The 18,254-nt window shown below is 38.3% G+C and overlaps 1 protein-coding gene across 11 annotated transcripts in view; it reads left to right on the top strand.

Annotated features, from left to right (window-relative positions):
• The window catches only part of MGA (MAX dimerization protein MGA), a 159,103-nt gene extending 143,667 nt beyond the window's left edge, over positions 1 to 15,436 (top strand). For 8 of the 11 annotated variants that reach the window (XM_034994280.1, XM_034994281.1, XM_034994279.1 and 5 more), the window contains 7 exons: positions 963 to 1,093; positions 4,574 to 4,625; positions 6,863 to 7,069; positions 8,640 to 8,751; positions 9,036 to 9,269; positions 10,334 to 10,510; positions 11,588 to 15,436. In XM_034994280.1, coding sequence (XP_034850171.1) covers positions 963 to 1,093; positions 4,574 to 4,625; positions 6,863 to 7,069; positions 8,640 to 8,751; positions 9,036 to 9,269; positions 10,334 to 10,510; positions 11,588 to 12,864 — 2,190 coding nt within the window. In that variant the 3' untranslated portion in view covers positions 12,865 to 15,436. The remainder of the gene's footprint in view (positions 1 to 962; positions 1,094 to 4,573; positions 4,626 to 6,862; positions 7,070 to 8,639; positions 8,752 to 9,035; positions 9,270 to 10,333; positions 10,511 to 11,587) is intronic. The other 3 variants (XM_034994285.1, XM_034994290.1, XM_034994286.1) reach the window with 2 other exon arrangements.
• The last annotated feature ends 2,818 nt before the right edge of the window (positions 15,437 to 18,254 follow it).

Genomic DNA, 18,254 nt, shown 5'->3' on the forward strand with positions numbered 1-18,254 from the left:
AACAGATAACATATTCCCAGTTTAGTTTCTGGCATAGTAAACACTACTTTTAAAGGTGGACTTAAATATATCTACATATTCCATAATTTGTATATTCTACTGTTTACATAAAATAATACAGTGAGTTTCCATAATAGGTGCTCAATAAATGCTCACTGGTTGACTTTTTTAAAGATTGTATATTTTAGAGAGCGTGCGCATGAGTGGAGGAGGAACAGAGGGAGAGGGACAAGCAGACTCTGCGCTGAGCATGAAGCCCAGTGTGGGGCCTGATCTCACAACTCTGAGATCATGACCTGAGCTGAAATCAAGAGTTGGTCGCTCAACCGACTGAGCCACCCAGGCGGCCCAACTTTATTACTATTTTTTTTAATGTACAGTAAAGCAAGTACAGTAAGCTTGGGCTTTTTTTGATACCTGAAATTCTTCAGAAGCTTTCCTTGTGTGGGATTAAGAGGCTTAGAGGACTGACTCTGGGCTGTATTCTGTTTTCATATCTGCCTTGAGTTTGTTTTTGTGGGTGTGCAATAAGGGGTTAGCCATGAAGCATTCTTAAAATAGAACCTGAATTTTTTTCCTCTCCCCCTACCCATTCACCAAATTTTACTTTACTGCTATTTAATCTTAAGATTTATGAAGCTTTAATATATTTGTACCTGAGTTTTGTCCACTAGAAGTAACACCTGAAGCATATACAGCCCTCTGGGGACTCTGTTCAGTCTAGTGATGTCTGTTCTGTATGTATCTATGATTTTTAATGTAGTGCTTGGTTGTTAGCTCTAACCATATGTTGTCTTCATAACTAATTCCTTCTTATGATGAAGAAGTTTAGGATCATCAGTATTTATGGTGTAAAATCAATGTTTGGCCCTGGTTGGTTTTATAAAGGGAACATTTGGTTGAAAAGTTTAGGTGTGTTTGCTTCCCAATACTTTATTTACTGTTGGAATGCTTTATTTCAGAATAACTGTGTAGAATACATTGAGGATGATGAGGAACAGGTGGACATTGAGACTGTGGAAGAGCTCTCTGAGGAAATTAATGTTGCCCACATGAAGACCACAGCTGCCCAAACACAGACTTTCAAACAGCCGTAAGTCTTACTTTGTCTTTGGAGTTTTGTGACCATATACAAAATTAAATGTTCTGTTTAGGAGCTCTGGATAACTGACCTGGTTTCTTTATTCCTCTAGCTTTTTTCTGATTAGTAGAGGAAGAGGGAGCTGGAATTCAGAGGTAATTAACTTGCCTTGGTTATTGCTAGACGACCACGTGTGAATGTGAATAACCTATGCTTTTGGAGCCTGACACATGGGTATTAAAATATTAGTTTTGTTTGTAGCTGTTTAACCTCGGGGCAAGTCTTTGAGTCTTAGATTCTTTACCTGTGAAATGAGGAAAATGCCCCTAATTTGCGACTAGGGTAACTGACACAAGTGGACTACTCAACAGAAGTTAGTTCCTTTATCTTTTAAGAATAGACATTAAATTCTAAATTTGGTTACTTTACTGGTTAAACAGTTGAGATACAGTTGGGAAATTTTTATGTGTTCACAGATGGTGAGATGAAAATAGAGTATGATGACTTGGTCAGGAAAATTTATTCCATTTTTTGTGTTAGTAAGCCTTGTATTGATTAGGGATTGGGGTGTGAGAGGTTGATGGAAGTAAGGTAGGAGTCCTTATTTTGTGCCAGACTTTGTGCTTTTCCTGTTACCTCATTAATCACCATGTAAAACAGCAGTGAGTTGAGAAAGAGTAATTCTTCATCCCTGATGATGCTGAGAAAGTCTCAGGATGGGGACATAGGTCTAATTTTCTTCATTCCAGAGCTATTTGGAGGCTACTTCAGCTGCCTATTGGTTAAGGTTGAAAGAGTTTAAATCTTGTGACAATGTAATTAATTAGACAAGGTTAGCAGTATCGCTGGATATACTAAAGTTGATTTTTCTAAACAGCAACAAACAAAAAATACCATTTATAATAGTAACAGAATAGTAACAAAAAAAACGTGTTTGGGATTATTAACAAAAGCTGTGTAAAACTTTTATAAAAAGTTTACCGTGTGACATTGAAGATCATTTCAATAAATGGAAAGATACCATCTTAATGGGCTGGAATAATAAAGGGCCAAAAATAACACACAAAGAGCACACATTGTAAAGGAACAGATTGTTAAACATTTAAAAATTTTCTGTCACTACACCATGAAAACTGAAAAGGCAAACTTATACTGTAAGGAAAATATTTGCATACATGTTTGACAAAGGATTATTATCAAGGAAATAAAATAATTCTTTAAGTCAGTGAGAAAAAGATGATGGAGTAGATAAATATGTAATGGATATCACAGGCAGTTCACTGAAGAGGAAACCTGGATGGCCAGTAAACACATACAAATTTGTTTAACCTCACACAAGTATTTGGGGATATACAAATTGAACCACAGTGACTTCATTAATTCACATACATAAGATTGGCAAAAGTTGTGAATTTTTTTTTTTTTTTTTTAATTTTTAAAAAAAGTTGTGATTTCTGATGGGACTATTGTGTCTAGTTGTGGAGCAACGGGAACATACTGCAGGTGGGGGTATAAATTGTTAGCACCACTTTGGAGAGTAGTGTGATATGACTGAAGTTGACTTCCATACCTTTCTTCCACCCAGAAATTCCACTCCTAGGTATATGTATCCTGGAAAAGTTCACACATATGTACAAGGGGCCATGTATGGGACTATACATTGCAGTATTGTTTGCCATTGAGAAAATTTGGAAACAACCTAAACAATTATTAGAATTCTGAAAAATAAATTTTGGAAATTTCACACTTCGGAACACTATATAGCAGTTAAAATGATTGAACTAGAACTGTGTCTTTCAATATCTCAGATACAATGTTGAGTGAAATCAGATGAAGAAAGATACACTATAATAATATTTAGGGGTAGGGGCACCTGGGTGGCTCAGTTGTTAAGCGTCTGTCTGCCTTTGGCTCAGGTCATGATCCCAGGGTCCTGGGATCGAGCCCTGCATCAGGCTACCTGCTCAGCGGGAAGCCTGCTTCTCCTTCTCCCACTCCCCCTGCTTGTGTTTCCTCTCTCACTGTGTCTCTCTCTGTCAAATAAATAAAATAAAAACTTAAAAAAAAAAAAATAATGTTTAGGGGCACCTGGGTGGCTCAGTTGTTAAGCATCTGCCTTTGGCTCTGGTCATGATCCCAGGGTCCTGGCATCGAGCCCTGCATCGGGCTCCCTGCTCCGTGGGAAGCCTGCTTCTCCCTCTCCCACTCCCCCTGCTTGCATTCCCTCTCTCGCTGTGTCTCTCTGTCAAATAAATAAAATCTTTAATATATACACAACACACACATACAATGTTTAAACTGCTACATAATATTTTCTGTTTAGGGATGCATACATTCCTAGTAAAACTGCAAAAATACGCATGGTAAAAACTCATTTTGGGGGCACCCAAGGTGGCTCAGTTGGTTAAGCCTCCAACTCTTGATTTTGGCTCAGGTCATGATCTCAGGGTCGTGAAAACGAGCCCCATATTGGGCTCTGCGCTCAGCAGTGAGGCTCTTTGAGATTGTCTCTCTCCCTCTGCCCCTCCCCTCCGCTTGTGCGTGCTCTCTCCCCCCTCTCTCAAAATAAATAAATCTTAAAAAAAGAAAAGAAAACCCTCATTTTGAGAATGTTCGCCTATGAGAAGGAAGAGAGGAAGGAAATGTGATCGGGTGGGCTGCACATAGATCTCCTGTGTTTTTTGATGAATGCATAAAGAAGATGTGTGTGGTTGTATTCCACACACAATGGAATATTCCTCAGCCATCAAAAAGAATGAAATCTTGCCATTTACAACCACATGGATGGAGCTAGAGTGTATTATGCTAAGTGAAATAAGTCAGTCAGAGAAAGACAAATACCATATGATTCCACTCATGTGTGGGATTTAAGAAACAAAACAGATGAACATATGGGGGGGGAAGGAAAGAGAGGGAAACCATAAGAGACTCTTACAGAACATACTGAGCCTGGTTGGGGGGGAGGGGTTGGTGGTGGTGGTGATGAGGGAGGGAGGTGAGGGGTGATGGAGGGAGGCTAGATGGGTGATGGATATTAAAGAGGGCATTGGTATGATGAGCACTGGGTGTTGTATGTAAGTGATGAATCACTGAATTTACTCCTGAAACCAATATTGCACTGTGTGTTAACTAAGTAGAATTTAAATAAAAATTTGAAATGGAAAAAAAGATTTCTTGTATATTTGAGATGTTTTATTTCTCGAGCTACGTGGTAGGCACCCAGATGTTCATTATATATTTTGTTTAAACAGTGTTGTATATATGAAATATTTCATGATTGAAAAAGTAATTTGCAGTTTTAGGGACTATTTGAATACTTAGTGAAAAAAGTATACTATTGAAATAAATCATATTGCCCCATATCAGACCTTGGCAAAAAGAAGCTGGTTATACTTTTAAACAGTTTGGGATGGTTTTGTTTAGTGTAGCTGTGAAATAGGTCTTGGGTTTTTGAATTTCAGTAAGACATTGGAAAATATTGTCTTTACCTAGGTGCCGTACCCATATCTCTGCAGATGAAAAAGCTGCTGAAAGGAGTCGAAAGGTATTTACAATATATTTAATGACAATTACTCATTTAACTAAATTGATAACATTTGTCATTAGGGTTTAAAATAACATTCGTTGTATTAGTTATGACTAATACAGGCTATTTTTGCCAGTGAGTTAATATAATTAGCTTTTTTTCTTAATGAAATTATACTATTAAAATGTTTTTCCCCCCCCCTCTTAACTCTCTACTGCTAAATATTAGAATACTTTAGAAGAATTAAAATGGGTACGGAGTTGATGAAAACAGATGTGCTTATTTGAAAACTAATCCTATATTCTAATTGTGTGATGTGAAAAAAGGCTGGCATTCTTTCTTGTCTAGGCTCATGATTTTCAGTGACCTAAAGAATTAATTATTCTCTGAATGATGGCTAGCAATTCAAGAAGCCATTAAATTATGAGCCCTCTTAGATTTTCTTGATGTATTTAAATGTATGATGTCGTGGCACCATAATTAAGCAAGGGTTTTTTTCCCCTTATCCTTAGGCTAAGCATGGAAGAGAGTTTGGTTGTTTAAACCATTTTCCACTTAAAAACAGTGATGGAGATGGGGTTGAGGTGGAGAGTGGTATTCAAGCCTTTTCAAAAACCACTGGGTGATTAGTTTGGGTTTGGTCTGGTTTTGGATGGTACATATTTACATGATTGTAATCATTTTGCATATATCACTATATTTTTTCATTCATCCTAAAACATTTTTCAGATGTAAGAATTTTCATAATAGCTTATATACACAAGCCACTGTTTTGTACCCTAATTATTACATGCAAATCATTTGTAGCGTCTTACTATAATTAAACTTGGTATTAATTTTCTATCTTGTATCTTTTATTTTCTCATACTGTATTAATGCACAATGAGTTTGACTTTAGAAAGACAGTGATTTTATATAAGAGTTTTGGGGTACTATCTGGGTTTGATAAAGGCCAACAGTGTCAAAAAAAAAAAAAAGCAGAAACATTAGAGAGGGAAAAACACAAAACCAAGAAACTGTAGAAGACAGGGAATATAATTATGACTCGCTTTGTATGAGTAGTATTCACATTGTCTTGATTTAAGGTAGCCACTGTTAATGATTTTTTTCAAGTTTTCATAATCTGTGAATAAAGTATGGAAGACTTGCAGTCTTGAAAAATGTGTAAGTACAAATGACAAATTGGGAGGTGAAAGAGGGAAGAAGAAATGAAGGATACGAGTGCTGATATCCTCATTTTACAAAGAGATACTGTGTTGATGAAATGAAAAATTGATACAGAATTATATTCAAGTTGCAAAGGGATCAATATAAGAATTAAAATTAATGACATGTCTGTATTAGGAAGAATGTGAGATGTTAGTGGTGTGAGCTAAGTCTTCTGCATAGCAGGAAGCAGATAGCATTGAAAATGGAGAAGAATAAGCTTAATATTACTGTTTTTTACTTAGAATATAGATTTAAGAACCAGAAGAAGCCTCTAAAAGAATGTGGTTGTTTTTAAGGATCCAGGTACAAATGTAGGGCACAGTTGGTTTTTATGATAAGCTCTTCAAATATTTATATTTAAAACCCTGTGTGCATCTATTATTACTTTTTTTTTTTTTTTAAGTAAGTAATTTTTTAAAGTGAAAGAGAGTAACAGAAAGAAGCCTAAGGCATACTGAGGGTCAAGAAAGGCTTCTCTGGAAAAATGCAAAGTTTGACTTTTAAATGTTAAGTTTTGGAGGATAGGATGGGAGGGATAGGTTCAGGCAACAGTTCATAATGGCAGGGTGGTGTGAGATTGCATAGTGGGTTTTGTAAACTTCTAGCACTTTGGAATGGTTGGAGAGAATGGTGATTTAGGAAGAGAGGAGGTTGATCCTTTACCAATTGTAAAAGGTCTTAAAGCAGTTAAAAATTTTAAACCTGTTTTCCATCAATTAAGATTCTGTTGAAATTTTTCATGTAATTTGTGTCATGAAAACAAGTTTTAATAATAAATTTTATGGATAACCTTTTGTTAGATTTCCCTCTTCAAATTCTTCCTCATTTGAGAACCACTGAAATTTGAGCTGGGAAGTGATTTACACTGTTGGTTACTAGATTGGAGGAAGGATAGACTGAAAGTAAGATGACCAATATCAAGAGGTTGTTAAAATAGTCCAGACAGAAAACAGTAGATACCTGGTATGGAACAGTGCCATTTGGGTTGGAGGTAGAGGGCAGGTACAAATGAAAGATAATTAGGTGGCAATCTTTTGTTTGGATAGGCTCCACCAGTTCCTCTGAAACTGAAGCCTGATTACTGGAGTGAAAAACTCCAAAAAGAAGCAGAAGCTTTTGCTTATTATCGCAGGACACACACTGCCAATGAGCGTCGTCGGCGTGGTGAAATGAGGGATCTCTTTGAGAAATTGAAGATCACATTGGGATTGCTGCATTCTTCCAAGGTTTCCAAAAGTCTCATTCTCACTAGGGTAAGTGTTCTCTGTAAGTGACCCACAAATAAGAATTTGACTAAGAGAATCTTCTAGAGATACTATGAGAAAGAGAATCATCACCCTAAGAGGGACAATGAAGTAGAGCTTATGTTTTAACATCTGAATATGGACTAGTGAACACCCAACAAATCTCTTAAGGGGAAAAGCCCTCATGTTGAGTCAGAGTAGTTTATTTAAAGTCAAGTTCTTAACCAGCCGAGCTATATTTACTTCAGATTAAGTCAGAAACTCCGGTTAGCTCTATTTACCACAATCTCTGTATGTTGGTGTTCTCCATAGCACTTAGGATAATTTACCACAGTGAAAAGCACAACATAAGTGATACTTTAACATAGTTTGAACAGTTGCCAGTCATTTTATTTATTTATTTTTTATTTTTAGATGTATTATTTATTTTAGAGAGAGAGTGGGGAGGGGCAGAGGGAGAGGCAGAGAGAGTCTTAAGCAGACTGTGTGCTGAACTCAGAGTCCGACACGGGGCTTGATCTCACGAACCTGAGATCACAACCTGTCCTGAAACCAAGAATTGGATGGTTAACTGTGCCACTCAGGTGCCCCTAGAATAGTTTACCACAGTGAAAAGCACAACATAAGTGATATACTTATATATACTTATATATTTTAATGTTTCTGATTTTTTTTTTTTAAGATTTTATTTGTGTGTATGAGAGAGAGAGGGCATAAGCAGGCGGAACAGCAGGTAGAGGGAGAAGCAAGCAGGCTCCCTGCCGAGCAAGGAGTCTGAGGTGGGACTTGATCCCAGGACCCTGGGATCATGACCTGAGCAGAAGGCAGACGCTTAGCCGACTGAGCCACCCAGGTGGCCCACATAAGTGATATTTTAACATAGTTTTTAACAGTTGCCAGTCATTTTAAAAGGAAATCTGAAATATCTAAGGTAGTTTCATTTAAATTGCTTTTAAGTAGAAGTTGGAGGAGTACAAGGCAAGCATTCATATCCGTCTAGAACATAGTTATTTCAACCAGATTTTACTTAGACTAGTAGGAGGTGATTTTAAAGTTGATTATTAAAATCTAAGCAGAGTAAAATGTCTTGTATCTCCTTGTAGTAGTAGAAACACCTGTGAAACACTCAGTGATGCTCTTTGGAAATAATCATGTTCCTTAGAAGTAAAGCCAGAACACCTCCTACAGTTTAACAAATAATAGTTTCTGAAGCATTAAGAATTGTTTTAAATGACATATAAAGTTTTCTAAAGTATTAGATTAAAATTTTTTCATTGAAGAAATTGTATAGGCCTTACTTGTTTTTATTATTTATTTATTTATTTTTAAAGATTTTATTTATTTATTTGAGAGAATGGGAGAGAGAGAGAGAGCTTGAGATGGGGGAGGGTCAGAGGGAGAAGCAGACTCTCCCCGCTGAGCAGGGAGCCCGATGCGGGGCTCGATCCCGGGACTCCAGGATCATGACCTGAGCTGAAGGCAGTCACTTAACCAACTGAGCCACCCAGGCGCCCCGAGGCCTTACCTGTTTTTAGAAAAGAGCAAATCAATTCACATGATACTAATTTTTTGTTCTTAGGCATTCAGCGAAATTCAGGGACTAACAGATCAGGCAGACAAGCTGATAGGACAGAAAAATCTTCTGACTCGAAAACGGAATGTTTTGATACGGAAAGTCTCATCTCTTTCAGGTGAGATACGTGAATAATCTCTGGTAAAAAGAGTATAATACAACATCTTTAGTGAGGAGAAATCCTCAGTTAGACTTTACAGATACTTCTTAGTTTATGGCTTGGTTCCCAGAGTTTACAGTTACCTTTTGATTGGGTGGGGCGTTTCCTCTGGATTATAATCACTCTTGCCTTCCATAGTTTTGGGGAATATAGTTAAATCAACTGAATTTCAGTTGACTCTATTTCTCATTATTATGTGGGGTTATATAAAGGGTGACAGTTTATTCCCTATCAACCTATAGGTAAGACAGAAGAAGTGGTCCTGAAGAAGCTAGAGTATATTTATGCAAAACAACAAGCACTAGAGGCACAAAAAAGAAAAAAGAAGATGGGATCAGATGAGTTTGATGTGTCTCCCAGAACTAGCAAACAGCAGGAAGGATCTTCTGCATCATCTGTAGATCTTGGACAGATGTTTATAAATAACAGGAAGGGGAAACCTTTGATTCTTTCCAGAAAAAGAGACCAGGCCACAGGTAGGAGGGACATTTTTTGCTTTCCTTAATGTAGGTGAACATGAGTTTAGTTCAGTGGAGTGAGTCTTCTCTTGGCTGTAATTTTAGATTTAATTAAATGAATTAAAGATGGGTTGTATAAAAAGAATATTAAGTACATTAGATTTTAGTTTCTAGCTTTACACACTCAAGCAGATCTTAAGAAGTTACCAGTTATGGTAACATGTAAGACCTACTTTTGATAGCAGTCATGTTATTCTAATGTTACAGTGAATATTTTTTTTTAAGCTGCCATCCTTTCATACTTTATACCCAAGCTCTTGATTTCCCTGCAGTTTTGCTCATGAGTTGAGTTGTCTTGCGGAGACAAATAAATTGGAATTAAAAAAAAATTCAATTTTGTTGAGTCAGACTCCGTATTTTCATCAGATTGCCTATCAGTGAATTGCTGTTAAGGAACAAAGTAAATTGGTTTTAAGTTATTGTTCTCTCCTATCTTGATTTTGGAAGTGAGGCCTTGTTGCTTTTATATTACTTGTTTTTATCCTTAGAGAATAGTGTATCCTCTTTTACTCTTCGGGTTGCCCAGTGTATGAACCAGGAAATCTAAGAAAGTACTGAGGGATACTAAAATATGAGTTAGTTTTAACTTCGCTAAGAAGGGATTTTAATGATCGTTTAATCCACCTCATTTCATAGATGGAGAAACAAAGTTTGAGGGCTAGAAACTTGTACTTTGTTAGAGGTGTATAAGAAAAGCCTGTCTGGGGATAGAATTGTGCATGCCTTCATTTAGATTCACTATCAAGACTGTTGGAACTATTCCATTGAAAAAGTGGTTGCATGTTGAGTTTTCCTCAACATAAGTTCTGTCCCTTAGGAGAATCAGTGGACAGGTAACCCGTTAGGCAGTGACAAGTGGTTCAAAAAGTAAATTCCAAGTTGAGGTTCCCTAACTAATTTGAAATTTACTTCTTGCCTTTTAAGTCAAGAGTGTGGTTTTAGGGATATCTCCCAGACTCCTAGGTTATACCAGCATAATTGAAGACCTTTTATCCCTAACTTATTTCTTATTTTCTTTACAGAAAATACCTCCCCCTCTAACACTCCACATACCGCTGCCAACATCGTGATGACTCCGCAAGGGCAGTTGCTCACCTTAAAAGGTCCTTTATTCTCAGGACCAGTGGTAACTGTTTCTCCTGCTCTCTTGGAAGCAGATCTGAAGCCTCAAGTTGCTACCAGTGCTGTGGCTCAGTCAGGTATGTTGTTATAAGTGTTGTCCTCTCTGGGTGGTGAAAAAGAGTTATCCCTGGTATCTCACTGTGACAGAGAAAGCCTTTGAATGTGTTCTGTAATGATAAAGATCTCTTCTATTTGCATTTTCCTTGGAAAGAGATGACCCTCTTTTTATAACATGTTTGGCTCTATTGATTTTTTTTTTAAACATGGGATTGGGAACTATTTTGTGAGTTTTAGTTATTTCTAAGTAGGAAAAACATTGTAAACAAACGAAAGTAAAAGGAAGATGAGTCATTGTTTTAGGTTTTGGTGTTAATAAATATTTATTAATTTTGTGTTGTAATCTGAGATGGTGCACTCCTACTTTACCAGCCTGATTCAGTTTGAGCACCACTCCCTTTTGGGGAAAAGGAGTAGAATTGAAAAGGAAGTCTCAGTTTGATGATTTAGGTTGTAGGCACCTAAATTTCTATTAAGGTAAAAGGGTATCTTTACCAGTACTAATACTGCTAAACCCTTTCTGGAGGGGTCATCCTTTCTTCTACAGTGCTGCCTCTAGGGCTTCATTTTACCCTCAGAGTAGCAGTTAATTGGGTGAATAGAATCAAGATCCATGTTTGTCCCAGGATAAAAAATAAACTGGGGAGCATTTCTATAAAAGAATTAAATAGAACTTAAAATAACAAAGAATATTAGAGTACTTTGGTTAGATTTTACCTATTTTCTTGTTGGGCTAGGTTCGTAATTTGAACCTAATATTCCTTTCATCTTCTTGATAAACGTAAACTGGTGAGCGGTGCCTGGGTGGCTCAGTATTTAAGCATCTGCCTTCGACTCAGGTCATGACCCCAGGGTCCTGGTATCAAGCTCCGCATCGCATTGGGCCCCCTGCTCAGCAGGGAGCCTGCTTCTCCCTCTCCCTCTGCCTGCTGTTCCCCCTGCTTGTGCTCTCTCTCTTTGTAAAATAAATAAAATCTTAAAAAAAAAATAAACTGGTGAATTTTGACTACTAACGCTCTGAGATCTCTGGTCATTGGGTATGAATGAGAGTGATGCTTACCACTGTAGATCTGAACGAATTTTTTTTCCTCCTTCAGAAAATGACGACTTATTTATGATGCCAAGAATTGTTAATGTGACATCATTGGCCACAGAAGGAGGTTTGGTAGATATGGGTGGCAGCAAATATCCTCATGAAGTTCCTGATGGCAAGCCATCTGACCACCTGAAAAGTACTATCAGGAATGAAGATAACTCCTTTGAAGATTCGGGTAGAATCTCTTCCAGAAGCAACCATAGAGATGGCAGAATGGCATTGGGTCCAACACCAGTTTTTCTGGCAAATAAAGATTCTGGTTTTCCACAGATAGTTGATGTTTCCAGTATGCAAGAAGCACAAGAGTTCTTACCCAAAAAGATTTCTGGTGAAATGAGAGGTATTCAATATAAATGGAAAGAGTGTGAATCTAGACGGGAGAAACTGAAGCCAAAGGAGTCTACGTTTCATAAATTGAAGATGAAAGAGCTCAAAGACTCAAGTATAGAGATGGAACTGAGAAAAGTAGCATCTGCTATAGAGGAGGCAGCGTTGGATCCAAGCGAACTGCTGACAAACATGGAAGATGAGGATGATACTGATGAGACACTGACTTCATTGCTCAATGAGATTGCCTTTCTTAATCAACAACTAAATGATGATTCTGTTAGCCTGGCTGAACTGCCCAGCTCTATGGATACGGAGTTCACAGGGGATGCTCGACGGGCTTTTATCAGTAAGCTTCCTCCTGGGAACCGAACAACTTTCCAAGTTGGCCACTTGGGAACTGGTTTGAAAGAGTTACCCGATGTACAAGGGGAGAGTGACTCTGTCAGTCCTCTCCTCTTGCACTTGGAAGATGATGACTTTTCCGAGAACGAAAAACAACTTGCTGAACCAGCCTCTGAGCCAGATGTCCTTAAGATTGTTATTGACTCTGAGATAAAGGATTCCCTCCTTTCCCATAGGAAAGCCAGTGATGGAGGGAAGAGTACTTCTGGCGTCCCTGCAGAGCCTGAAAGTGTGTCCTCGCCTCCTGTTCTACACATGAAGGCTGGCCTAGAGAACAGCAGCACAGATACTTTGTGGAGGCCTATGCCAAAGTTGGCACCTCTAGGTTTAAAAGTAGCTAATCCTTCCAGTGATGCAGATGGCCAGAGTCTCAAGGTGATGCCTTCTTTGGCACCTGTAGCTGCCAAAGTTGGATCGGTTGGACACAAAGTGAACTTAACAGGGAATGACCAGGAATGCCGGGAGAGCAAAGTGATGCCTACACTGGCACCTGTTGTGGCCAAATTGGGCAACTCGGGGGCCTCACCAAGTTCTGCAGGGAAATGAACTTATTTGTCCTCAGGCAGAAGCCAGGCTATGAGGGAAACCTCCTTTCTCTGTAGGCATCTGTTTGTGTCATGGAACTGTGATCCTTGACTTTGATGCGGTGGATAATGGTAGAGAAAGGGGGGTAGGGTGCTGACCTCGATATTAGAAATTACTACTATGAAATTCTGATCATGTTAAAATGTGTTACCTCACTTGTGGTGCTGGGTCTCCTCATCCTCTCTAAGAAGATGTGATCCATTACTGAACACGAGGTGCCCCTCTTACCCAAGGAATTCATAACAAGACTCTAGGTCCATAGTGGTTCCTAGTTCTTCCCTCCCAGAGAAAAAGCTGCTTGAGACTTTGGAGTTGCTATGGGCTGAACTGTAGTGGATAGCTGTTGTTTTAAGTGGTTTAAGTCTGAAATCCAAGGAATGTGATGCACTTGTGCAAAGGGATCCAGAAGAGAGAGTTTTTAGTTGGTGTTTCAAGAGTAGCGGGAGAGAGGATGGGTACCATGGAATACCAAAGTGAAACACTTTGTGTCATTCAGCAAAATTTTCTCTTCTTTCATATCCCAAGTAGCTTCCATTCCCTTTTCAATCAGAATTATAAATCCAAGCCTTCTGGTAACGTAGGAATGCTTTTAACTTTTAATACTAAGGTGATTATTTGAGATGTTAAGGAAAATACTAGTTCTCCCTTACTGTCTGGGTGTTGAAAGACATTTCACAGTATCAGGGATTTCTACCTGGAATATATATTTTGGAGGTAGGCACAGAGGGAGCTCTCCCCTTTTCACAGATCACATCACTCAAGAGACAGCTAAAATGAAAAGCATTCCCTGCCCAGACCAGAGACAGTGGCCAAAACAAAAAATTGTGGGGCTGGATGTTTCCCAAATCAAACCAGCCTCCTGGTGCTTGAAGGTTTCATTCACTATTACCTGCACAGGATGTAAAGAAAAGAAAAGTCACAGTAGGCACTCTTTACCAGGGAAATGAGGCAGTATTTGAATCACGAGATATATTTTTTATTATCTGCTACCATGGATTCAATGATCTGTAGAGCTTTTTCACTCATTAGCTGTCAGGGTATGAAGGACTGACAGCCTGTAAAGATAAAGATATTTATATTTTTGTATAGTTGTTTTCATAGATTTCTCAAAGGCTGAAGTTTTCAACCTAGAAGATGAGATTTGTATTGAGTATAGAAATGACGTTTCCTATCTAGTTTGTAAATAATCATGGTGCACTTGAGGGGTCTCTTGGAAACTCCTGGGGGCAAGAATCACTATTCTGAAAATGTATAGATTGGGATTTAGCTGCTGCATTTTGCCTTTCTTAAATAATTATATTTTGGAATGTAACCCCTGTTCTGTCTTCATTGACAGGATTTGCTTGTGTTGTGAAACACTAACACAAGAGCTTCCAGTGCCTGGGCTGTGCCTAGGTGATGCTATTTCTTCTGCATTCTCCCCCTCCCCCACCCCCCTTTGCCTTCTTTATGCCAAATCCCACTCAGCATATCTTCAGACATAGGTTGTGAGACCAGCTTTGGAATGGTTCTAGCCAGTGAATTAGTACTTCCATGGTTGGTTCCCTTTCTAGTAACTCTGGTAATCAGCAGATTGAAAAAGAGTGGAAAAATTTCCTCTGCAAATTGCAGTGAGAGCAAATTCTTTGTTGGTTTTGTGTTACTTGCCTTTCTAGACCTGCTCATCAGCATTCAACCTTCCCTCCTTTAAAGGTTTTTGAAGAAGCTTGAAGTAGGTAATGAGTGCCCCTCAGCTTCTCATTATCCCTCCCTCTCCTCTTTACCCAGCAGATTTCATTCAATGCCTTAGCCAAGGAGTCCAGCACCTGTCTCCCCTGCTAATAATTGTCCTTGGAGATCCTAGTACTTTAATCCAGGTATAGCAGTTTCCCATTATTAACTTGCTTGTCTAGTCCTCAAATTTCCTCCTGACTTCCCAAGGCTCTTGTTATGGCTTTTGAGGGTCAGCCAAAGGAGAAGGCAAGTTAGTTGAATAATCCTCAGGAAAAGAAGGACCATTCTGCTTCTGAACACTGTTCCCTTTTTTAGAAGAAAATAGATTAACAGGTAATAATCAGTTTTTGATGGGAAGATAGTTGACATGAGAGATGTACAAAGATGGAAATGAGAGATGATTCCAGGTGTTTAAGGAAGGCTGCAGATGTCTTTACAAACTCCCAAGATAATGGTGTTTTCAAGACCTCTTAGAACTAGTAAGTTGTGAGGGCTAATTTGGAGGGCTCAGTCTTCACAACACTCCTGCAGTCATGACAGAAATCTCAAATCTCCAAAAACTCCTTCCTTTTAACCTTACCCCAGGAGAAACTGATCTATGAAAATGACATGTGTGATTATGAAAGATGTAGTTGAGTGAGAGGAGTTGAGGAATTGGGAGGATAGTGAGTTCTCACCCTAACACTATAAGAAGCATGATCTCAGTAGACCAATAATTCGCCTTTTTATACATCTGTAAATAAATGGAATGTTTTTAAGAATATAATTATGTCAGATTTAGCCTTTTCTTTTATATATTAAATATATATCTTTCCTTTTCTGCTTTTGAAAAATGACTATTTTTTTAGAAATGTAAGAACAGAAGTTTGGTGAGTGGAAGGCAGAATGTATAAACTTGAAATAAATCAGTTATAATAATTAAAGCAGGATTTGGTGTTGGGAGGTTTGTGCTGAGTTGGAGCAGAGCAGTCTAATGCCCTTGAGTCATTTGAGAGAGGTGCCACTGAAGTTTTATCATAGGAATTCCGTACTGTTTTCAAAGTTTCTGACATGCCATCTAGGGGAGATTTTTGCTAATTGTAGCATGTTTTACATGGAGACTTCAAAATTTTGCATAAATTGACAGCGGGTGTTTGTCTCAAGAAGTTCTACAGTGAAGAAAGGCTAGCCTCATAATACTAATGTATGCAAGGTAATATGTCAGTTACCTTAGAGAATAACGGGACGTTAACACAGTCTCAGGGGCTAAGGACAATAAATGTTCTTAAAACAAGGTACATGTTAACTAGTATCAAGATTTACAAAACATTTTATTAAAGGAGTCCTTTAGACATTGAAACTAAGATCACTAACAGATGAAGTCTGTGTATTATGAACTTCATGCAAATTACTTTGGGTAAATGTGTAATAAATTCAGGTTCCCCCCCCCCTCCCCGGAACTGTGGATGAAATACCTGACAGGCCCTTCTGTAACAAGTTTGAAATGTTTTGAACACAGATGAAAGGCAGATAATCCATACATAATTTGGGGCAGTGTTCAGTAATGTGTTTTTTGTTTTGTTTTTCTTTTAATTATACTGGTTAAGATAATTGAATGGGATCAGGTGAATTGAGAGGTAAATGCACTTTGAAGACGGGTCTGAAAAATGGTGATAACCCTTGTTCCTCACATCTGGATTAAAAAACAATGCATAGAGTAGGCAACACATTTTCAGGTACTTTATAGAGAATGATGGATAACCAAGAATCTGAATACATTTCTGGCACATAATTGTTGATTTTGAAGAAAATCCTTATAAGGACATCAAATCTTCATGTTATTGTATTATCTCTAATCAAATTTTACATGAACATGAATGGCTGGATACAGAGAAAATTAAAGCTGAGGTATACAGACTGCCATTTGGAGAAAAAAGATCATTCAAAAATAAATGCATTTTTAAAACTAAGGGGAATAATTTGATACAAACATTCTGAACTGAGGCATGGTTGCAGTATATTAAGTATGACTGAACTGCTCTACAGAGATAATAATATGTGTTGAATAATAGTGTGATGGAGGCGTATGTGGAAGGTGAGAAGGCTAAACCATGGAATGAGTTGGGTATTTTGAGACAAATCTAAGCTCTACTAAATTCTTCTATCATTGCAAACTCTGCTGTTAGAAGAGATTTTGTTAAGTAGGAAAGCAGTCTTGGAAGCATTGTTTTGGGATCCATCCTGTTTCCAACTGCAAGCATTGATCTCAGCTGTCCCACAGTGCCTTGCATGTAAAGGTGCTCAATAAATATTTGAACTGATGAGCAAATGTTTACTCCAGCCTGTTAGTTTTCCAGGATCTTATAATTGCACCTTTTTGCATGTTAAGCCTAGGGTGAATTTTAAAATCTGATCTAATGAGCATAGTGCAAAATTGTATGCATCTATTCCTAGACATCTACAATTTTAGAATCTGACAACCATGTATGTTTAGGACATATACAAGCAGAATAAAAAGTGAAATAGTGTATGGATGGTGAAATACTTATGTAAGGGTCAACTGCATTTGGAGGGTGGGTTGGCAGTTAGTTTGGAGAAAGGGATAGCGCTTTTATTCATGCTAGACCTAGGATTACTATTTTATGAGGAATTAATTCATGAAGCATGGGAACAGCCTACAGCCTATTCCCATATTGACAATTCAAAAGCTGCATGATATCTAGACAATGAATGGATTAAATGGTGAAGAATTAAAAATACATGGTTGGCCTTAGACAAAGTATGCAGATTCTAGACTTAGAATATCTCATTACACTGTTCTCAGTCTTTCAGCTAGATGATTTTAGACAATGAAAGGAGCTTGGATTTGTCTCTACAGCTTCAGCTTCAAATTAATTTGGGGAACGTGTCTGAGGGGATAAACCAGGCTAACTCTGGACGGGAAATGACCAATGACACTTTGTAACCTTACCGACCTGGCCACAAGTGATGTGAGAAAACCACTAGTGGACACAAAAATGATGCAGAGAGAATTAGGGACAACTCTTGAGGGTGGAGGTGGCAGTTGCTGGGGCATGTAGCACACAAGTAAAGACAGCAGGTGGCACCATTAGTATTTTTTTTATAAGTTTTTTTTTTTTTTTTTTTAAAGATTTTATTTATTTGACAGAGACACAGCGAGAGAGGGAACACAAGGACGGGGAGTGGGAGAGGGAGAAGCAGGCCTCCCGCCGAGCAGGGAGCCCGATGTGGGACTCGATCCCAGGACACTGGGATCATGACCTGAGCGGAAGGCAGATGCTTAACGACTGAGCCACCCAGGCGCCCCCATTTATTAGTATTACATTCACTCCTCCCTCTCTCCCCCATAGAGGTAAAATAGAGTAGCAAGGAATTGAAGGAACCAACTTTCCATTTCATACTCTGTGGCTGACCCTTGCCTCCTTCCTTCAGATTTGAGAAATAAATGGAAAATCCCATTTTATGTTGCTTTATGTCTCCATTGGGTGGAAGAGAAGGAAGCCTCATGCTTCTGGTAGCCATTGCCAGTTAATCGTCTAGGAGGTGACTTGCCAGATCTTTGTTTCAACGTGGGCTTTGCAGATCCTACTTTACAATACATGGCTGCAATACATACAAGTACATACATACCTCTTTTG

This window comes from Mirounga leonina, unplaced genomic scaffold (assembly GCF_011800145.1).
Source record: "Mirounga leonina isolate KUSES-001 unplaced genomic scaffold, KU_Mleo_1.0 Mir_91, whole genome shotgun sequence".
Classification (NCBI taxonomy): Eukaryota; Metazoa; Chordata; class Mammalia; order Carnivora; family Phocidae; genus Mirounga; species Mirounga leonina.